The sequence below is a fragment of the Corvus kubaryi genome, unplaced genomic scaffold, assembly GCF_017639235.1.
Source record: "Corvus kubaryi isolate FWS band 111438036 unplaced genomic scaffold, C.kubaryi_AGA036_p1.0 37361, whole genome shotgun sequence".
Classification (NCBI taxonomy): Eukaryota; Metazoa; Chordata; class Aves; order Passeriformes; family Corvidae; genus Corvus; species Corvus kubaryi.
In genome coordinates, this window is record NW_024581118.1 from 760,346 (window position 1) to 783,651 (window position 23,306).

Consider the following 23,306-nt stretch of genomic DNA (forward strand, 5'->3'; position numbering starts at 1 on the left):
TTTAGCTGCACACATCTAGCCATGACATCCAGGGAAATGCTCACTTTGAGTCTGAAGATGGGAGAGTCACCATCATCATCCTCTTCAGGATCATCATCTTCATCATCAACACATGTGGGACTGTGAACCTCCTTCATAAAAACCAACTCAAACACCAGCCTCACAGACACCCATGGCAGCAAAAAGAGCAGCCTATGATTCTTCCCTCTTGGAATGACTCCCTTTCTTGTCCCTGCTGCTCTGCCATCCCAGATGGAGCCTGGTAGCAACCATCCTTCATCCTTGCCGAACGTCCCCCCTAAAGCCTTCGAGGTGTGAGTTCAATGGAAAATTCATATATTTAATTCTTTAAATATATATATATGTATATTAAAAAAATTAAAATTTGAGACAAAAAGTTCTAAAGAAGCAGTTGCTGCGGGAAGCTAGAAAGCGTGTGGGAATGGAGCATATTCCCGGGGTTTTGGCATTCTGCTTTTGTGTCTATTAATAATCCCCTGGAGTGAGTCATATGGAGCTGCATTTATTCACTGACTCGGAGTGAGCTGCTACCCAAAATAGCAGCTCTGTAATTTTTTATGATGCTGTAATGCCAGTGCAGTGAAGATTGACATCATTTGAGGGAGATGCTCCAGCCTGGCACTCAGAGAACCCGTGTCCAGCCCCACAAGGAACGTGCAGAGCCACGTGCTCTGTTACATAAAAGCGCCGGAGAGCCAGCACGGGCGGAGATGCCTTTTCTGTCCTCACCTGTGCATCTTTTGCCTGGATTTTTCCCCCTTTAGGCTTTCTAAGCGTTCTTTGCTCATTTTCTTCAATCACAAGGAGCATTGGGCCAGAGGATGATGAGGAAATGGCTTTTTGCTGCGGAGGGGAGCCTCAAGCACACCTCAAACCATCAGCCTGCCTGCCAGGAGAAGAGGTCCATACGGAAATCCTGAAATGCATCAAATTCAGTTCATCCTTTTTCTCACCCACGTTGCTGCTCTGTGTCCCTTCCTGAACCCCTGAGCATTCCCTGGGCCAAGGCCTGAGCCCAAAATCTGCGGGCTCCTTCCCAGCCCAGTGTTCCCGACCGGTGGCAGTCCCGGGTGAAGGGCAGAGAAACACTGGGGTACAGTTTGGGTTGGGTTTTTTAAGGATGAATCTGGTTTTCTGGATTGCTTCTCATTCTCTGCCCTGCACTGCTGCCTTCAGGTCTGTCTTGGAGTGGCAGCCAGTGGGGCATCTGAGACATCCCAGGGTGGCCCCACTGCTCCCCAAAAACTGGTACCTCTGGGTACCAGTGAGTACCACACAGGCTTTGTGGAACAATTTTGGCTAAAATGCCTCTGCAGGGGTCCCAGCCCTGGTGCCCTGGCATCACACTGCACTCTCTACCAAAGGATTAGGAAAGATGAATTTGCCCGTGCTGGGGATTAACAGCCTGGGTGAACTTCCCCAGGTAAACAGTGTTTTATAGGCTCCATTCCAGCTGGAAATGTTTATTAACGTCATCTATTCATGGAGTGCTTTGGGAGAAAATGGAACTCCTGCCACAGCAGCTTTGGGCCGATGTGACTGATGGCATGAGCAGCAGCTGAGGCTGAATTTTGGTCAGAGCAGCTCAAGTCCTTCGGGTGACCTGCATGGAAAATGGAAATGTGCCAAATGAGTAACAGGCCCTCAATACAACCACTGGCGTAAGTTAATAAATGGTTTTAATAGGAGGGGTGAGGACCTGGTGCCACCATGCCTCCCTTGTCCTTCAGGCATCCATCCATGCAAGGAGCATCCCAGGGGAGTGGGAGTGTCAGGAACCTGTTCAGACCCAGAAATAAACACCTCAATTGTCCTGATTTCTTGTTATAAAAGAAATACACGGAGGGGCAGGGCCCACCCTGGCTGTCAATTCTGTTTTGTCTTTGCCTTTGAAGCAATCACATCCCTCTGCCCGTACAGGCAGCACCTCTGATGACCCCTGAACTAGGTGCAGGACACTTGCAGAGTGTTCTGCCTCGAAGGAGGCAGAAAGGGCCTTTGCTCCAAAATACTCCAGTCCCTAAGTCCTGATGTTCCCAGAACATAAGGAAGAGTAGGCTGAAGAAATTTAGCACTTCCCTAGCAAGGCTGACAAGGGTTTCTACTTCATAAACACTGCTCAGCACTTGAACGAGGACTTGAATTTAGGGCTCCTGCATCTTAATCCTAATTTTCCTAATCCTAACTTCCATAGAGGAAAAACTGATAGGAATAGAGGTGGTGGAGGAGAGCTCGTAACAGAGGAAGGATAAGGGATATGCCCCTCCAAGACTCACCTCATCAGGCCCAAGTGAGACCTGGCTTTTTCATTCTAAATTAAACAGGTTCAGCAGTCAAAATGAACTTTTGAGGGTCTGTGTTGCGGTGCTTGGTTTCCTGCATTGGTTCAGCAAGCTGCAAGCTTCCCAGAGCGCGCAGTGGGGCTGCTTGGGGAGAGCAGCTGTCCCGCTTCCCGTAGCCCTTTGGGGCGGCCCCGCGCTCCTGCTCCGGCCAGCTGGGCTCCGCAACACGGTGATGGTAAAGGAGGCAGAAGGGTCCCTGCATGGCGACCACAGAGGAACTTTTATTCACATGATGACCAGCCGGTCCCCAGAGAGAGACCACGTGGGCAGGGAGCCAGGGGTTTTCTCAGATTGCAGGGACGGTACATGGGCAGAGTTGGGGTACTGGAACCAATAGGGAGAACCAGAGGGAGCAGCCAGGACTAGGGGCAGGAAGGGGGGACAATGTGGAAAAGGCAGACAATTTAGTAAGAAAAGGAGTGGGGAAATACAGCACCACAGGTCTGGATTCTGGATTTTAAAAATAAATGTTAATAATAAAATAGTAACGTCTGAGTCATAGAGAAGAGAGGTTGAAATAGTCCAATGAGATCTGGTTGCTGAGAGCCTGTCCAGTTTCAATTCTAGACTGAAAAAGTGGTGTTTTGGTTATTACAATACCTCTGGGTTCAGCCAATCTCCCGGTAAAATTCCAGGCTTCTCCAGGGTGGCAACTGTGAATCTGCTCCATCCCCTCACCAAAGCTGCCAGTGAAGGATTGGTGACTGCCTTGCTGAAAATGACAGCCAAGAGCAATGCAGAAATGAGCATCAGTTCAGCACAGCTTGACCAGAATATTTACATTTTATTAAATCTTTACAATCAGCAGTTATAATCAAGTACACAATTCTGTACACGGATTATGTACATTTTAGCCCAGACTTTTACATCACAGTACATAGTTGCCCCTAGAAATATTGTGTACACTTACCACCAGCGAGTAAAACCCAACAACAGTGTTACAGCACCTGGTATTTGACATCTTCCATAAGAAAATATACGGCTGTAAATTGGTCTGGCTAAAAAAAAAAAAAAAAAAAAAAGCAACAAACCAAAAATCTTCTAAAATCTGAACATACAATTTTCATTCACAGAATGGTTTGTTTTCTATGTTCTGACTGATGCCTGTTGCATAAGATGTCCTGTTTTTCACCTCTCAACACACACTCATTGGTGCCTACTCAGGGACGCTGGCAGGAGGAGGAGAACCAGAGCTGGGCTCATTCTCAAACTTCATTAAGAAACAATAAATGTAAACAATTAAGAAGATTCCTCTAAGATCAAATGAGAAATTAATTGGCTGAATTATATGGCATGGAATAAGTGCTAGTTGCAGCTGTGATTCCTGAATTCTTCAGTGTTCAATACCATACAAGGAAATGTACAATGCTATACACAAAGGGTGATTCCTGATTAATGATCTACAAGCAATATTCCATATGCAGGGAGCAGACTTAGAAACATTTGGGAAGAAAAACCTTTCCAAAAGGGTTTTTCTTTTCGATGAATACATTCTTTCTGCTTTTTAAGATGACAGTAACAGAAAACTGAATTCTTTCCAGAATGATATGAACAGGTTAAACTAAAGCCTATGTCCTCATAAGGAAATAGAGTGAAAATAACCTGAATAAAACTGTCCCCCCAATTTAATCCTCTTTCCCAAAAGGTCAGCCTTGCCTGATTCAGTTCTGTAAACAAAGCTATGGCTCTTGTGATGGTTTCAAAGGTGAAGGAGAACTAAATGAAACAAAAACCACCCCAGAAGGAAGGAGGCAACAATTATCTGAGGTAGGCCACCACCAAAATGCTGCCCTAAATCCATATGGAGTTCTGGGATCCCTGGAAATCCCTGAAAAGGTAATGCCTGTTGCTCTACTAACAGGTGTAGAGAAAGCAGTTACTAAAAATGAGCTGGTGATGGCAGAAAAAGTTAACCTTTTAATAAAATTTGATGTCTACACCTAAATCTGCAAGTAAAAAAAAGAAAACCCTTAGCTGCTATATTGAGAGAGTAATGACCAGAAGCCTCTAGGATATAAAAATAACTCTATTTCCACCAAAAGAGCTACCAAGAAGGAAGATGATGTCCATGTCAAAGAGCATGGGAACAAAGATACTCCTTTTGTGGCACTGAGCACTGACAGATCAACGGAATTCTCTGAGTGAAAACGTTTGATCTGTACCTGATGGTTTGATCCTGCACTTGGCCATGTCCTGGTGCTCCCAGGGCTCCAAGGACACTTACAAGGCTCCCACGGTCAAATGCTTTCTATGAAGAAACTCATGTAACAAAACCCATAAATAAAAACATTCCCAAATGAAACCCCCCAGCTGCTTCAAGTCCAAACCTCCAGACAGTTATTTGTGCAAAGGAATGACAACTCCATTTAAAAGCTAATTTCTTTCAAAGGACACTTATTCACTATTCCTCCTCAAACTCCTTCCTACCCTGGTGACTTAAAGTTCTGGATGGTGTTTGGATGGACTGCCATGCTCTCAAAAGGTGCCTGTGCATTCTGAGACTTTTGAAAGCAAGTGTGGCCGAGTACATGGATCCAACATTTCCTGGGATTGCTCTGCTCACTCTACAGAGTATAAATACAGAGTATGGCTGTGCTACTTAACAGTTGCATATTCAGCACATGTAATTTCACCAGCTAAATCAAAGGTGCAGTCCAGAGTGGGGCTTCCTGTTTATTTACTCCATTGCAATGATGAATATAAACCTTCATTTTTAGCCTGGTGCAGCATATAGGCAGTGTTCAATTAGTCTTTAATATAAAACAATTTTTTGAACCACAATTCACTAAAAGCAGTTTATATAAATCAAGTTAATTAGTTTTTGGCAGTTTCTCTGGACACAGTCAAAATGCCTCTGTTGTTTAAACTTCCCCATTTTTACTTAAATGTAATGGGGATAAAAAATTAGGACTCACCTGTAACAAACTCCAGAGCCTGGAATAACACCCCTGGACTCTGAACATTCAATCGACCCAACAGGCACTGCCCTCCCTGCCTGAAACACCACATACACAAGTTGCATATAAAAAGAACAATGGAGTCAAGCTGTTGGAAGTCAAACTTGCAGAAAAAGGTTTTGTTACAGCTGATGGATCCGTGTCCTTTCAGAGACTTTCATATCTTGGGGCAGATTGGAGTTTTTCCACCTGAGAGGCCGAGGGAAACACCTGGGACTCAACACCTGCCTTGTCTGCTTCCCCTCAGCCTCCAGCAGGACATTCCCACACCTTTTCCTGGTGGCCCCATGGCTGGCCCAGCCTTCCTGACAGGACCTGTCACAGCTTGCCTTTGGTTTGTACAATTCCTCCAGCTGGAAGCGGAGCAGGAGGGTAACTCCCAGGTCCCCGTGTGGTTCCTCGTGGTAAGGGGTGCCAGGAGTGATGAGCTGCACTGTGATATGTCAGACAAAACCAGACTGCTTCCAGTTGTGCAAGCACCTGGAAACAATTCCCCTGCTGCTGTAAGGAAGGCTTTCAGCTGGGGAGGGGTGGGTGCCCCACCAAGAACCATTCCGTGGTCTGTCACCCCACCCTGCTCAACTGCTTCCCAGAGCCCCAGGAGTCCCCCTGGAGCCTGGAAGGCACGATTCAGGCTCGTCCCTACCTGGGGGCACAGCACCAGCCACAGGGCCACACAAATGCTTTGATTGCACGTTCCCATTTTTAAACAAGAAAAATTAAAACATACAAAGAGCATGTGCTGGAATTCTAAGGTGTTTTCCAGGTGACACCTGGTTGCTCATCCCAATACTGAATATGTTTTCTCGGATATCAGGGCCTCACTTCTACCCAAAGAGGTCTCCATTTGTTTATTAACAAATAAGTTATTATTACAAGTCATAGCTCATCCTTTTCCATCATTTCAAATGCTTCTATATCTTCATTCCAGTCTGCTAATATGGATTCCATAGGCTGGACTTTACTATCCCAGTGAGCTTTGGAATTGGACTCTGTCTGGGTGTTTTGTTCCTGAGGCTGGCTGTCCTCTGGTGTACATGCTGGCTCCGGAGCACTGGCCTCTGCAGGTCCAGGGCTGTGGGGATCCTCATCAGCCCTGGAAACACTGGCACTGTCTGCGCTGGCAGGAGACAAAGGATCAGGGTCACCAACAGCAGAGCTCTCTCCTCCTCCATCAGGCTCCTCACTGACTGCTCCAGCATCCTGAGATTCTGAAGGAGCTTCCTCGGAATTTGGTTTGTGTGAATCATTTTCAGATGATTTCTGGTCCATATTCTCCATTTCCAAGTCTTTGAGAGGGAAGGAAAAAAGAAAATAAAAACTAAAACAACCACAGGAATGCAGCATTTTATTATGTATTCCAAAATCAAGGTCACTTCCCTTGGCCTTATTTCTTCAAGGAAGTGCAGACTTACCAGTGATATGAAAATTTAATGGTACTAGGGAATATATTTTACAGAGGGATAGGAGGGAAGACTTTTAAACACATTTTAAGTGAGGGCAAACAATGAAGTAGGGCCCGTTTTGGTTCCTCAAACTTCAGGAGTGACTTGTGGGTCAGTGCCAGTTACCCTTCTTCAGCCTTAAGCAAATAGCCACTGCGTGCACTGAACTTTAATGCTGGATTTTAAAGCACTCCCAGATCCACCAGGATCCCACATCAGAGCAAGTCAAAATTGGACAGAGTTTCCTAAGTTTACTGAACTGTGCATTTGAGAGAGCCAAAGCCAGAGCCTCCCCATTCAAAGCAAGTAACACATGTCTCCCACGTCCCAGCTTAGCTCCCAACAGCTGCCCAATTTAGTCATGCAGATTTCTCTGGGTTTGATATTTATGGCTATAAGCAGGACACTGATATTTCAGAATTTCTAGGGAATTTAACTGCACATGCCACTGTTGACATGGGATACTTACTGCTATCAATAATGTAGTTTGGAATCATTTTACCTTTAAAGATTGTTGCTGGGATTCCAAACGGAAGCACGAGGAGGGGGAAGAAGCAGATATGGATTACAAACTCTCAAAGGCAGAGCTATCTTGTATTTAGCATTTTGTCAGAGCACTTAAGCACAGTTATAAACAGGAGGGATTTGTAAGTAGGAAGAAACAAGATGAGATTTTGGCATATCCCCTTTGCAAATAGGCTGATTTTCTAAAGATACTTGTTCTTACCTATTCTGCTTGGACACAGCAGTGCTACAGGGGAAGCTTACAAGAGGAAAATCTGGAATTTTCTGCCACATTCAGCATTTCAACTGGGAATGTATTAGCTTGCAATTTTCTTGCATTATACAAGAACACCCACAAAACATCTGAGGTCGGCAGCCTTATTTCTCATGATAACCACTTCTCCTTAGATAGACAAAATAGTTCTAGCACTTGTCTGTCTCCTTGTGTGTCCCAGGAATGTCACTGGGGAGCTTGGTGAGGGAGAGGCGTTCACAATGTAGGGCACTGGAAACACACTGTTCCTTATGCTACTTCAAAGCAGCTGATAACAAAAAGGATTCAAAAGGAATCCTAAAGGCTGGATTTTCTCATTAGCCAAAGTGACATTTAACTTAGGAACAGCATTTCTGGATGTCACCTTGTGGGGGGAGTAGATAATGGTATCTCTTAGATAATGGCTTTCTTAATAAAAAACTAACTCCAGTGTCAAACAGAAAACCATGGCACCTCTGGGCAGCAGTGCAAATCATTCCTGACCATTTTCCATTGTGCCACAGCACAGACGAGAGCTGGATTTATAATAAATCACGTCTAACCTTACCTCTGTCTTTTGCTTTATCAGAAAGAAGCACCTCCACAGCCTCATACTCCCGGATGGCATCCAGGATGATGTTCCCTTCCTTGTTGAAGAGGAAGAGCATGGGAATGGTGATGTCATCTGTGTTCTTGCCATCCCCGGCCATTTGGAAGAGAGGGGCTGTGTCACTGCTGCTGCCCTCATTGTCATCTAGGCAGAGCACACCAGAGGAAGCGCAAACTTCCCGTTAGATCGCCTGCATTTAGAGTGGCCTCCCCTGCCCAGTCACTTCAGAGCAAACCCCAACTTGGTGTGTTTTCCTCCACACTTTTCATTTGTATCCCCATTCTTCCTCAGCAGTTAGTACTGACAGCACCCCGTGATCCTTAAAGTAGCAACTTTCAATTTGCAAAACCACTGACAATCGTCCATCCCAATCTGTGTCTGCACAGAACCAGACAAACCCCAAACATCTCTTCAGCTTCTGAAAGCACAACTGCTGTGCTTCTCAGCTTAAAGCTTGTCAGCTTTCCTGTATCTTCAAATCTGTAAAATCAGGTTACATTTACACAAATTAAGAACTTGGAATTGTATTTACCAATGACAATGCCTCCTATTGCTCCAGCTTTCTGAATGTTTCGTGCCTTTTCAGCAAACATGCACTGGCCTCTTTGCATCAAAGCAATTTTCTCTTTCACTGCCTCAGGATTAGTGATCTCTGAGCATCCATTATATGGCTTAATGGTTGCAACGAATCCTCTTGTCTGTTTGGAAAAAACAAAACTAAAGATAATTAGAGCACTACAGTCATGCTTGTGAAAGATTCCCAAGTATTTTTGTTCCTTCAGTCACTCAAACGCATTAAGTATTGTCTTGTGTCAGTGCAGACAATCTGTGCCCTGAAACTGAAGCTCTAGAAGCAAAGAGTGACTGAGTGAAAACCTAATTCTCATAATCAGTGTGGTTTGTCTACACCTGGGAAGCGTTGTCTCTGGAAATTTCTCTCCTGTGAACTGCTAGTCTGGAACTCCTCTTTGGGGTTGCAACTTGGATTTTCCTCCTGCTTCCCATAGGGACCACTGCCTCTGTGGTACTGCCCTCTTCCATCTACACAGAGCCTTCTAGAAAAGCTTTCATAAGAACAACTTACTCTTAACTCTAAAAAGGCTTCTGGTAGCTCCTGGCTGACATGGAAGGAAAACTTCCCTAAATCACTGTCTCCTTAGCTGTGCACTGCAGACTGGATATCCTTGCTTCCCAACTCATGCTGTGAATGTGTGTTAAATCCTAAACCATGGCTGATGGCTCAGGAGCAGGGCACAGACAGATAAGCCACTCATCCCCACAACTGTCACTGCTGTCATTGTCACCACTGGGGCCTGTCAATTTAAGCACTGTAATTAATCGATCACCTGGATGCCCTCAAACAGCAGCAGTACTGTAAAGCTGAGGCTTGTGCAACAGGGAAAGGAACAGATCGCACCACATCTCACATACCCCTGCTTTGTGTTTGGATAAGTCCATCCCAAACTGTGCTGGCCCAGCAGTCAAGACCACCCTGCCAAAGAAGGGATGGGAAACAATCTGGACAGCACGAGGAGGGAGCTGCTGCTCTTTCTGCTGCTGGCTGGAGAGTTCAATCATTTCCTGCATGAACCGTAAGCCATCCTCAGCATCCAGGGAACTTGCTGCCTGCAGAGAAAAGAATCAACAATTTTATCTTAAATGTTTGAGGAACTTGGGGGAAAAGAAGTTGTGTTTGCTTGGACCATTGCTACAAAGCCTTTAACACACAGGATGGATGCTCACTTCCACTCATTCATCATTTCACAAAGGTTTAGCACCTGCATGCACCACCGAGGAGACTGAAAATATACAAATATATAGACCTCATAAAGAAATGAAAGTATCTCATGCTGAAAGCAGTGTTTTCAGCCAAGATGCTGCTGGCTACATCACTTCAACATGAGCAGCCTCTACCTAAATTAGTGGAAGATTAGTTAAAAGTGTTGCTGATGCAAAATATTAAAAAGCATCAGCCTGCTAAATATAGCTACATATCCAGCTCATGTGCCTCCTTCCACAGGGTGGCTGTCCCTCCTGAAGCTCCAGGTGTCAAATATCATTGCTAGGATGACTTTGCTGAGAGCTCTAAAAACTAAAATCCTGCCAGGTCTTACTTGCACTGCGTGCTGTACTAATTGTACTCGTCCATCTTTCAGATGGATCAAACTGACTCCCATCTTCTTCAGGATCTCCAAGTGCTCAGGATTACTGGCCATGAAATCTCTGGCTCTCAACGGTGGTTTTGGTCCACTTCCCAAACTCTCTTCTCTGCCAAAAGATATCAGAGATCAAAGCTTTAAAAACCAGACTGTCCTTGAAACAGAGCTCTAGTGTTATCCCTGCCATCACAAGACTGGAATTCTTGGCACACTGAGTGCATGCTTCAGTGGAATGCAACTTCTCAATCAAGTTACCTTTTTTTAAAGTTGTCTCTATTATCAATAATTTTACAGTGCAAAACCTCCCCCCAGTATCGATAACAAAACTGCCATGTTCTCTCTCATTTGTAAATAGTCTGCATTATTGCAAGACTGACCAAACCCAGTCTTCCCCATACAGCTGCAATTCAGTTTTATTCATGAAATACAAGTATAGAAGAGGCGATCAGGAGGACAAACTTCCTCAGCCTTAACACTGCCCCAAATTCCTCAAAACACGTGCAGTTATGTGTGGCAGCATAATTTCCTTACTACAAAGAAGATTTTCAGAATTGTTCAGGAGACTGCAGAAATTAATTTTACAAATCAGAGAGACACACTTCCTGTGATATTCCAAGTGAGAGCTGCCGCCGAGGCATGTGGCACATTCAGCTCCTGCTTTGAAAGACCTGCTAATTCCAGCTGGAAACAAACTAAGTCTTGCTGAGGATGCCAGAGAAAACCGAAGTGATTTCTCCTGTGACCAGGAATCATCCCTTTGGCTATCCATCCCAAAAGGACTGGCAGCTCCAGCACACCTCACACAGAGCAGACCCTGTTCCACTCAGTCCTGCGCTAACAAAAAGAGAGGAAGTATCCATCTTACGCTCTGGAAATGCCCCGGGGACAGCTCTTATCCACCACGTTCTTCAGAGGCTCACGAATGCTTTGGGCAAACATGGGGTCATTTGGGAAGAGGATCTGGGTGTTTGGACAGGTCCAGTCAAAGTTGCTGTCGTCCAGCTCTGTGTACTCTGTGCTCTAAAATGACAGATACAGAGTAAAAAAATGCAGGTTTTATTTTTACATAGAGAACATCAACAGATAAGCCTACCTTAATTAATCTGTGTACTGGGGACATGCAGCAGCCAAGTGCAATAGGGTGCAAGCAAGTGCACTTCAAGCCCTTGGACAGACAAATACAACACCCATTCTAATTTGTAATTTACTAAATTTATATACAGTTTCTAGATTCTTTTTTTTGCAGAAACAGCTAATCCTCTGCTGGCAGACTACTTCTCAAGCCTGCTCACAACAAAGCCTGTGCCCTGTATTTTATGTGCTGGACAAGTAAAGGGAGTAGTTCTGGTTTCACCTGATACTGGCTTTACAGCAAGCGACCAGCTGAAGGCTTTAGGTCATTCTTACTGAAAATGTCACATTTTTTCAAGTGAACAAAAGATTTTCCTCCTCAGGAGCCAAACAGACTTGCAAGTCTGGACAAGCAAGGATGAATCTCTATGTAATTCAAACAATTCCTATTTTTAGGAAAGATGGCAGAGTGAACATCTGCACAAATTGCTGGTTTGTAACATGTGAAACCATGTGGAACATGTCTGGTGGTTTGGAGCCACATTTAGCCTGTCCTCAGCTTAACAAATAACTGGTTATAGCTAACCAGCAAGCTCATTTTATAACTCATAAAAATTAATGTAGTACTTATCTACCTGAAAAGACTCACCCCTCCTGTTTGCAATATTGGCTAATGCAAAGTCAAGTATTTAAACGCTCCCTAAAACCCAAGACCTAAAGGGCTGCTACTAAGACATGACCTTTCCTGTTCATGAGAGCAAATACAAACAGGATGTTGGGTTGATAGTACCAAGCATCTCTCACACAGTTTGTTTTAATAGCACCTTATTTATGTTAAAAATCATTTACACATTCCATTCATTCAGATAAAATTCCATAACAGAGGAACACCCAACGTCACAGCCCTTCAGCCACCTGACACCATCTTCAATACTTGGATTATGCCCATTTGCAGCTTCGACTCGAAGAGCTTAAAAAACTGCATTTGAGCAATTTATTCCATCCTCCCTACTGGCCTTTCATTAACATTTGCAGTTCTCAAGAGAACAACCCAAGTTAGGCCAGCACTTAACACAGTACCAGCTGTGGGAACCCTGCCCATCAAATTCTTATATTGGGAACAAAAATTACATAAAATGCTCCTTCAGACCCTTCAAAAATCTTCTTACTTAGTTCAAAAACCAGCTTCTGTTTCCAAAACTCAAAGAAAAAAGATAAAATCTCAGGGACAGAACATTTCAGAGAGTGTGTGGGATCTCCACCATGAAGGAACATTTAACACCTAACCCACGACTCATTAAAACATAACCAGTGTTTGACATTAACATCAAATAACTAAAAATTTGTCACTGCTTAATGCTAAAGTCCATCAAACAGGGTGATTTTTCCAGGATACATGGCTTGACACACAATACAAACCTTTTCCTCTGATGCAGGCATTATTGTAAAACTCTTAGAAAATGTTAGAAATATAGGCACAAATAAGGGAATTTGTGTCCTTGAAGTCTCAGACACAATTTTCTCTTTCTCTTCTTCCTTTTTCTTACTGCCTTACAGACAAATTATGTCACCTTACTGACCACAAAATCAAAAAATCTGAGGATTTATGATGTTTCATGGCACAGCTGTACTACTCCAGGTTATTTTGGAAGGTTAAGTAATTTATAAACCCCTAAGTGTTCTCACATTTACACAGTAGGTGCCTACTGCATGGGCTAAAGTGATTAAACATCCCAAATCTGTCTGCAGCTGTATCTTGTCAAATTAACTCCACAGCTGTCTCAAAAAACCTCTCAAAATTTGTTCATGTGCTAAAACTAACAAGAAAAACATAGGTTTTAGAAAAAATAATAAAAAAATAAAGATGGGGACAGAAATATCCTACTGTGTTATCTTCCAATTTATACAGAAGTGGGGAATGATTTTCTTTTTAAACCTTGCTATTAATTCGTATCTTTTTTCTCAAGGTTCAGCAGTGCAGAATCCAGTCATTACTCCTACTCTTGTGACTGGCACTGTAAATATGATGAAACAGTGCCTATTAGACATGTTCAAACTGGTGTGCTTCCTCAAACTATTATCTTTCCTGATTTTATTTCCATTTCCCCTCAAAAAAAGGAAGTGTACCACAGAAACTGATTTAGACTGGAGCTGTTACATACTATATTTTTTTTAGAGATGGTTTGATTTGTAGTGGAGAGCCAGAGTGGCAATAGATGAGCTTCTGTAGTGAAGATATAATCTTCGATGTCGAAAATCATGTCCTCCTTATCAGCAAACAGCAGGTACAGATATTTAAACATCTCGGCCAGGAAGAATGAGTCCATCCTGTGGAGAAAAAGGGGATGTGCTTTATGGAGATCTCCTCATTTCTAGAATATCAGTAAAATAAATATTCCTATGGCTCCATCTCTGAAGACTTCATGACTATTACTGCTGGACATAATTCCATTAGCATTCCTTCCACTTGGAAGAAGCTGTGTTTGGAGGGAAATGATTCAGCACATTCAGTACAAAACAGCATTACAGAAAAAACAAATAAACCTCCTGACAAACTTACAGATTTGAAGTATATTTTGTTTGAAAGTAATTAATCTATTGCTCTGAGACAAATGAACAGTTATTAAACTAAAAATATTCTTATGGAGCACACTGTAACACTACTTAAACAGTTTATAGACTGTTTCAATGCATTTACAGTTCAATACAAACAGGTAATTTAAGATTTGGTTATCAGACTGAAGACAGACAGCTCCTCAAATATCAATTAATTCAATTACATAAACAAGGCAATTTGATTTTTTCTGTATTTTTATATTTAAAAAAAACTTTTTGCAAACTTTACCTGTCTTCATGACTTCCTGTACGAACATCCTTCATTGCAGCAAACCCACAGGGAACTCTGGCATACTTGTTCAAGTTTTCAATGAGGGTTTTTCCTACTTCTAGGTAGTAAGGGTCTCCTGTAGCCTATGAAAGAAAAGCAAACCATTTTTGATAACCATTACATCTTGTTTATATCCTAAACTAGGCTCCACTGGATAACTTAAGCTGGAGATATGCTACTCAATTCTATATTGAAATAAAACAGCAACAAAATTCTAGGTGCTAGAAAAAGTGCTCAAAGGTCAGAGGAATGAATGTGACTGTACCTTATACAAGAAGTAGGTGCTTTCAGCAAATTCAGGCCTCAGAGGATGCTGAGCCCAGTGAACTCTGAAGTCTGTTGTGAATGCCTGAGGATGAAAGAGAACAGACAAAAATAAATGCAGGAATACAACCCAAACACAGGTTTATTTGAATTCTATGTTAACTATATAACCAGCCTAGCACTGATAAATACCATTTTTGCAAACATACCTACCACCTGACACCTCCAGTGCAGTCAAGTGTCACTGCACACTGACAGATGGTTAAGCAGCTGTTTCTAAATTAATACCACAGGCTACAAGTCAGATATCTAAAAATTTCCTAGTCTATCTATTCACTGTTACCGTGCACCGGGAAAAGCCACTTCTGTCATATATTCACTAGTATTTCATACTAAGATTTAAGTCTTTGCTTAAGGGATGGTCTGTTGACTTAAATACAACTACCTAACCTTTTAAAGTTTCCTTCATAAATACAAAACACAAAAAAAACCAACCAAAAAAACCCATAAAGAGCCAAATCACACCATTTTAAAAGGACTCAAAAAAAAAAAAAAATCATTCCAGTGCTTAGCATTCTTTGCTCTCAGTAACCACAATAGGTGAATGTGATGTTAATTAAAATGTTCTGTAACAGAAATAAGCTTACACCAGAGAAAAGTCAAAATTAAACCTGGAGTCAGAAGCTTTCAAATATAATCTGGGTCATCACAGATCAAAGACACACACTTCAGCAGATAAACAAGCTTTTCTGTGCACAATGGACTTGCTCAAAGACTTGCAGCATCTGTAGTAAGTTTGTGTGCTGACTTTCGAGGACATTATACAAAATCTCAGAACATTCTCTCAGTCAATTCAGCCTTTAGGTTCCTTCCCCGGGTTTATAAGGATGACTGTGATCTTTAGCATTAACACTATTGTGTTTACCAAGCAGCTACTATTACTATTGCACACTGAAATGAGTTGAGGTCAGTTCTGAAAGACTGAAATATGAAGTCTAAGCAATTGTTAATAGCAGCAGCTTCCTGCTGTTGTGTTAATAACAGCATAACTGAAGGAAAAATATTTCATATCCCAAACACAGCTGTCAGACATGCAGAACTACAAATCATGTAAGAATGCTGTGGAAATGAGCCTTTGATTTTAATAACACATATACCTACTGGTTTTTCAAATGGGCATCTGAGACTGCTCAAATTGAGGTAAGAATCAGTTTACACAATCAAAAATGTACTACCTTACCTCTGGAAGAAAGTTATGCTTTTTTATAACCTGATACAGCATCTCATGTGTTTCAATAGCAGGTCTAATATCACCCTTCAACACCTAAAATTAAAAAATAAAATTAACACTAATTCACCAAGCATAGGAATAATACTCAAAGTTAAAATCACTCACAGTGTGTTCATGTAAAGCTACAGAGCAGTCACTACATACTGTAATTATTACTCCCTATCAGTGTAAGTCACAGATACTCCTTAAGATATTTTTAAGCAAAAACAGTGAACTCATTAAAATTATTGCCTGTGTAGAACAAGGACCTCTGACATTTAAGAGAACTGGGGTGAAAACGTGATTTAGTTTGTCTTAAAGATGTCAACAGCATACAAACTAGGAAATCTGTCACTAGACTACTAAAAAGGCAGGTTAATTGGAGTATTTTCATGACTAGGAGTGAAGGAAGCAAATTACATGGACATACCTTTCCTGATACTCAACACAGCCAGAAAAGCACATTAACTTGCATCATAGCATTGAAGTGACTAGAAGAGTGGGTACAGAGAACACAGAATCCCAGAATGGTTTAGGTTCAAAGGGACTTTAAAGCCCATCCAGTGCTACCCCCTACCAAGGGCAGGGACACCTTCCACTAGAGCCCAGGCTGCTCCAAGCCCCATCCAACCTGGCCTTGGACACTTCCAGGGATGTTCCCTCAGTATTTCTGAAAATCAAATCACTAAGCTTGACTTGAAAATCATGTATCCAACCCAGTTAATCATTTCCTTGTTATTAAAAACATCTGTACATGGGTTTTACACCTTACCTGCAACCCAGGGAAGAAAGCGAGCAGAGAATCCATCCAGGTTCGAGCATTTAGCATTGGTTTATGAATGTGAACATCAAGGAGAAGAGGTGGCTGGCTGATGTATCTCATTATGGCATCATAGTGCTGCCAAACATCAGAAAAAGCAGGAGTTTGTATATCAATTTATTCCCCAAAAGAGAGATGGATCACCAGACTGGCATTGTATTTGAATGGAAAAGCCAGTACTACACTCCCAATCACTGCTACATTTTGCAGTGCCACTAATCTCTAGTTTGCAAACTAAAATTGAGTGTAGTAAATACTGAAAAGCTCCACAGTATTACACTTGCAAAACTTACCACGTTTCCAAGGAATACACATACACAAAAGTATACCCAGCAGCCATGTGATAAACCAGGAACTATCACAGTTAAGGCACATTTGTTTCAGCTGAATTTTAAAGCACACTCTAAAGGAAGCTGAAATTGCTTTCTCTGAACAACAGAATTCCAAAGCATATGGATCTCAGGAGGAAAAGGAGATTAAAAAACCCAAACAAAGCAGCTGGACCAGATGGTTCAGAAGAACTTTAAAATTCTTCTTTAAAAAACCCATTAGGTCATTTGCCACATTGCTGACTTCCAATCCTAAACTTTGTTTTCAGAAGGTGCAATCCTGAGCACACAAGCCAAACTGACAGGGAACACTTAACAGAGGAAACACTTAACTCAAGGAAAATGTAGCACTGGGGGCTGCCCTTTAGGACCATGAAATCATCATTACACCTAAAGTATTACAACAGGCCTTTAACTACGGAATTACTCCACTCTAATAAAAAATCATGCTATATGATATAAAATCCTATTATGATCTAAAATGTTTTTAATAGATATTGCTATTTTCAAAAGAAATAATGCTTTTATGAAAGAATTATAATGCTGACAAAGTTGCTCAGTAATTTATGAATTTTAAAAAATCTAAGCGTGGTTTTCAGCTTGTATCCTTAAATGTATCCTGGGCCTGAGGATCTACAGTGTAAAGCAAGATCCACATTTTGATTTTCTTGTTGCTCCAGGACAGAATGAAATTGTACAATGGCTTGGAATAAGAGGCCCTTACAGAAGGGCCTTTATTGTACAATTCTTTTACAGAAACATTTGCAGTATTACACTCTCCCAGGTGATCTGGAAATACAGCTTCTCCCATACTGGGAACCTGGCGAAAGGCCTAAAAGGTTCTGATTTTTACTGGATGGGGTTAAAATAACTGCTCAGGTGGCAGCTAATCACCCAAGATTAGCAAAAACCCTCAGTAAAAAGAGCTGGCACTAAACACAACAGAAGTCACAGAAATTCTGCTGAAGACCCCTTCTCAGGCTAACAGCTGACAACACAATTACTCTGAAATTTGTACTGCAGAAGGCACAAACCTGAGCAAGGTGTTAACTTACCGTGTTAAATCTTTCCAGGAAACTGTCATCTCCCAGCAAGACATAGGCTTTTAATAAATATTCATAGTATGAATCTATTCCTGCTCCGACTCCACTATCTAGGAACAGGAGAAAATAAAAAGGTGGGTTTACTTTTTAAGTAGTGGTATGGGTATTTACCGTATATTCCCACTTTGATTTTAAAGGCTCTTCCAGTGAAAGGAAAAGCCTCCTTTCACTGGAATTAGGGCGCAGATTGAAGCAGAGACACAACACTGTGTGTCTATGCCAGTGCACACAATAATATGGACAGACATGCATTGAAGACACTTATTTCACTTTTCTCACAGGACACCACTTCTCCCATCCTATTTATATTTTTCCTATGTATTTATAACAAAGTCTCTGAAAATTCATCCCAAGGTGTTTCCCTCTCGGTGTTAAAGAGGATCAGGGAACACTTTGCCGTGAATAAAACCAGTTTCTCTACCAGAGAGGGCTTGGCCCTCTCAGAGCAGAGCCAGGCTTTGCGGCAGCAGGTTTCTCCACTACCTATCCCATTAATATTTTAAACAGTCCAGGTAAGTGTGCTGGGAGTGCGTGAGATCTCCCCCGCCCCAGAGCACCCGTGGTCCCTGCCTGTGGGTCAGACCCCCCACCTTTGCGGACCCAGTCTCCAGTGTGGATGTTAATGGTGACCCCCACTAAGTTGCTGCTGCGCTGTCTCTTCTCCCAGATAAAATCCAGCGCCTTCCGGGCATACTCCTGCAACAACAACAACAGGGAATTAGGGAAACACAGACACTAAACTCTGTCATTCTTTCGGCTAATTCAGTTAAGATGCAAGGAAAGGAATAGGATGTTTCATGTCTAATGATTTCAGAACTCCCAATCTTCAGAACATTTATCTTGTTTACTTCTGTATTACTCTAACTACTTTCAACCAAAATTATTTCCTGTGATTTAAAAAATGATTTAAAAAAAAAAAATCAAACCTTAGAAGAAAGCCCACAAACACTACAAATCCGAACAAATGCAAATGTTTTTGTGCAGCACAGCTAAAACATCCATTTAATGAACTCAGAATTATTTTTCTAAAATTACAGAAATGTAACAGAATGCTAAAGACCTAAGCCAAAAAAAAGCAAACCTCAAATATAGATGTTCCTGTGAATCTGCTTAAAGCTGCAAACTCAAGGATCAAGGTACCAGCACAAGCCGTACAGGTATCAGTTTCTGTTCCTGTTCGTGCTTCTGGATGCCTTACACCAAATTTTAAGTTAACCTAGAGAAAAACAGAGATTATAACCTTTATTTTTCCTCGGTGAAAGAATTTACATTCCTGTAATTGTACAGCAAGTATGTAATCTGCGCTCTTTCTAAAGACAAGAAAAAACCGATCCCTTTGGTTTTGCTTTGCCAACTTAAACACGCACAGAGAAGTATCTACAAATACCCAAAATCTCAACCCTCCCAAACAAGGACTTGTTGCCTGGTTCACTAGACATTTGAATAAGAGAATACACTCTAAAAATCTAATTCTAGCAATTTTTTTTAGCAACAAATAAGGAACTCAGAATATCACAAGTGCTCCTGGAAATTTAGTTTTGTAAATATCTCACTACTCCTGGCTCCTGTGAGTACCTGCAATTTATCAGCTTTTGATTTTCTGTCCACTTAGCAAATATAGACACGATTTTGGAGACAGATATAAAATCAAAGCAACAGAAGTCTTGATTACAGCTGTAATCCTGCATTACAGAAACTGAACTTACTCTTGGATAAGGGAGACCACTAGTGGTGTTAAAAGCAGGTAGAAGCTTGTAGCCCAGTTCCTTTGCCATGTGCAGGAGTTCACCATTGTACCACTGCATATATTCACCTTTTTCTTTCAGCATAATTGCCACTGAGTGCCCACCTAGGAGACCTCTAAACACAAGAGAAATTATCCACATCTCAAAAGGTATGTTCATCTGAACAGCAAGGACAACTCTCTACAATTTAGATGACATGTACATAACTGGCCCTAATTTTTAGACTGCTGATGCAATCCCCATTATAATCAAGGTTAGCTACCAGTATTTTGGAAGCAATTCTTCTTGTTTATCACTGGAATCACTGATTCATCAATGTTAGACAGGAAAAGCAACCAAGACCTCTAAAATGGCATAGAATAACTTCAAATTACACATTCTGATCCTGCATTGAGCCCCAGAGGTCCTTTCCAAGCTGAAATAATCTATGACCCCAAGTATCAAAATCTGGTAAATCAAGTATTGAACAGAGCCATTTCCAAGCCTGTTTCTGTTAAGCAAACCCACTGCTCCCTCAGCATGCATATGGGGCTCTTAATCAGCAAAGCTGTGCCTGCAGCAGTGAGATGGGGGGCAGCTTGATCCAGTACCACTGCAGCCAGTCCTGCCTTGCATTTTAAAACTGCTCTCAGGTGAACTGACAAAGGCACAACTGTTTCAAATAGGTGGAACAGCACAGAAAGGTGTCTTAAAGACACTGACTAAAATCCACATTTTTAGGAGTTTTGAAAACAAAATTTACTCACCCAAGGACTCTTATGTTGGTTTCAAAGACAGACACAACTATGTCATTATCTAAATTAACATCCTTTATTACTTTTTTTACAGCCTCTTCAAACTCTTTGGTTTTATTTAACACCTGGAATACAACAGTGAGCAGGTGTTCAGTTCCAGTATAGCTAATGCAGTCACAGTGTATTTGTATACAGAATATTTCAGTGCACACACAGTCACCCACGAAATACGTACATACAATTAAAACCAGAAATACATCAGTGGTTATTAAGAGGTGCCCACCACTAACTGAGCCTCTTGCTTTAGACTGTAAGGGAAAACAACAAACTCTTTGTGTTAAATTAGAGCCAAAAAAGGCAATATTAAGAAGTATCAATGAAATGTGAAGGAACTGCTGTAGTTTTCTTACTACAACCAACTCCAAACTCCACCCTCACAGCACTTCAAAGTTCCCACGACTAACAGTCACTTCAAACAGAGCCAGAGATCAGTGATCATGAAAAAGAAATCTAAAAATAAGTCTGAGCATCAGAAGGCAATCTCTTTGTTTTATCAAAGCTTATCAACAGCTTAAACTTACCACAAGAGTGTCCAAGGTATCAATTAAGGTCAGTGAAAACCTATGAAAGAAAATTTAAAACAGATTTACTATAGATCTGTATGTGTAGGAATTAAATGATTTTTAATAGTAACTGATACCATGGAAGAAAATAAAATTCTCACAGACCACCAGCTGCAAAAAATTTAACATGTGTGATATCAAAACCTCCTTCTAAGTTTCTTCCCTTTGCTAGTGACCAGAATAGGAGCTGATGAAGAAGCTATGATCACAGATACATTTATTTACTGCAAAGCCTTCTAACTTCTGGTAAGCAAATTTCATTTTTATTCTTTGTCTCCAATCAAATCTATTAAGAAATCCAGCAAAAAAGTTTAAGTCTTTTTCCAACCTCTGTTTTACTTTTTTTTTCATAAAAAAGGAAAAATGTTGAGATCAAAAGCCATTCCAAGCTAAATTTCTCCTACCAGAAACTGTTCCAACACTAGCAAGTGGTAGGCTTAAAATAAAGAACTACTTTATTTACTCTAAAATAAAGAACTATTTTAACAGTGTCCAAGGCTAGGCTGAACAGGGCTTGGAGCAACCTGGACTAGTGGAAGGTGTCCCTGCCCACGGCAGGGGGTGGCACAGGATGGGCTTTAGGGTCCCTTCCAACCCAAACCAGGTTGGGATTCTGTGATTATTCTGTGAAAAGAGAGCATCAAGTCAGCTCCACACTGTCTGAAACAGGAACATCCCAACAAGGATCAGAGGTTTTTTCCAGGGCTGTTCTAGTGCATCCCAAGCTGAGGGGACCTTCCCCATCCCAGGAATTATATCTATAATTGTATCTTAAATGTGTCTGATTCCAACAACTGCTCCTATGCTAAGAAACACCCACAACACAGAACAGAATTTACAGAACATGATAGTGTTAAAACTGAACACTTTGGAACAGTTAAAATTGCCTACTGAGGAGCAAGCACCAAGGATTTCAGCAAGTGCCCAATGTCTGAGACCTTGTAGGCAACATGTAACAATCAGAATTCTAGTAAGTCTTCCTACATTACAATTCTCTTAAATCTGTAACGACATAATGGCATTCTGCGAGTGCTGTTTTACAAGAGACAGAGATTAGCTAAGGACTATGCACAACTGCCTAACAAATCCACAACTTTTTCCATACAAAAGGAGGGAAATGATGCATTTCACAGCTATATGGAAGGCTCCTGAGTTCTCCAGGGAAACAGGACTGACCCAGCTGCCTCACCCTGTCATTTTGTGACTGCAAAGGCTGGCAGAGAACACAACTGATGAGGCAGCTGGCATGAAAAAGGATTAGATAAGAAATCTGCTACATAATAATGTAACTAAGTATAAGGTACAGAATAAAGCACGTATACAGAAAAACAATAAATACATACAGTAATTTAATGCATCTAAGGGGATGAAAGGTATTTTTACTCAAATGCTTGTATGTTTAAAAAAGGTCGTTAAAAAGAATGCATGACCAGGATTCAAAATACATTTTCTTGACACTTTTCATCTGCTGTGTCTTTAGATACCTCCAAGGCAGCAAGATTATATGGAAATCTCTAGACTAAGGAACATTTGTACATAACAAAACATAACCAAAGTAACATGCTCATTATCCTAGAGACAATTTATAAGCAGTATTCAAGAGAAGGATTTCAGCTTTGATTACCACTATTGTGCTTAGAGACATTAATCAGTGATATAAAAAAAAAATCAGCTATTTGTAATTAAAGAATTTGCTCTATAAACTGCACATATTCAAAGGAATCAATTACAAATTAATTTAGAGTAAGTCAACTTTGCCTTTGATTATTCCATTTAATATGGAAAAAACCAGTCCTTAAATCTACATTTTGCTAGCCAAAGGATTAGTATTTTGTACTATTGGCTCCCTTAAAAGAAAGAATAGAAAACATGTCTGAAATAATGTTTTATACTTCTGCAAAGGCCTCAGGCTATCATACACATGATAATCATTAGACTGCCTGTTTTCAGAAAACTTTCTACTTAAGAAAAGCATTTTAATTATCACTTATTAGGCCAGCATCACAGATAAGAGTTTATTGCTCTGTTTAGCTGATCATGAACCCTTAAAACCTCTACTACTAATACCAAAAATGTCAGCCCACATCTGGAAGGTTTCCCTATGGAAAATACTTGGAGAATGGTTAAAAGAATTATCTTTGGATCTCATTCACTGGTCAATTCTTTTCT

General features: G+C 41.2%; 2 protein-coding genes across 5 annotated transcripts in view; one reads left to right on the top strand and one right to left on the bottom strand.

Moving 5' to 3' along the window:
* The window catches only part of CUNH1orf21 (chromosome unknown C1orf21 homolog), a 116,029-nt gene extending 112,444 nt beyond the window's left edge, over positions 1-3,585 (top strand). Inside the window, exon 5 of the mRNA XM_042033854.1 lies at positions 1-3,585. Within this exon, the coding sequence (XP_041889788.1) occupies positions 1-126 (126 nt within the window). The 3' untranslated portion in view covers positions 127-3,585.
* EDEM3 (ER degradation enhancing alpha-mannosidase like protein 3) overlaps positions 3,128-23,306 on the bottom strand; it is a 25,780-nt gene continuing 5,601 nt past the window's right edge. For 2 of the 4 annotated variants that reach the window (XM_042033844.1, XM_042033848.1), the window contains 18 exons: positions 21,096-21,135; positions 20,527-20,639; positions 19,742-19,895; positions 19,117-19,251; positions 18,626-18,731; positions 17,988-18,085; positions 16,556-16,681; positions 15,754-15,837; positions 14,515-14,598; positions 14,208-14,332; positions 13,525-13,690; positions 11,157-11,311; positions 10,247-10,400; positions 9,564-9,758; positions 8,665-8,830; positions 8,091-8,276; positions 7,235-7,282; positions 3,128-6,609 (listed from right to left, as the gene is read on the bottom strand). In XM_042033844.1, the coding sequence (XP_041889778.1) occupies positions 6,200-6,609; positions 7,235-7,282; positions 8,091-8,276; positions 8,665-8,830; positions 9,564-9,758; positions 10,247-10,400; positions 11,157-11,311; positions 13,525-13,690; positions 14,208-14,332; positions 14,515-14,598; positions 15,754-15,837; positions 16,556-16,681; positions 17,988-18,085; positions 18,626-18,731; positions 19,117-19,251; positions 19,742-19,895; positions 20,527-20,639; positions 21,096-21,135 (2,545 nt within the window). In that variant the 3' untranslated portion in view covers positions 3,128-6,199. The remainder of the gene's footprint in view (positions 6,610-7,234; positions 7,283-8,090; positions 8,277-8,664; positions 8,831-9,563; positions 9,759-10,246; positions 10,401-11,156; positions 11,312-13,524; positions 13,691-14,207; positions 14,333-14,514; positions 14,599-15,753; positions 15,838-16,555; positions 16,682-17,987; positions 18,086-18,625; positions 18,732-19,116; positions 19,252-19,741; positions 19,896-20,526; positions 20,640-21,095; positions 21,136-23,306) is intronic. The other 2 variants (XM_042033845.1, XM_042033847.1) reach the window with 2 other exon arrangements.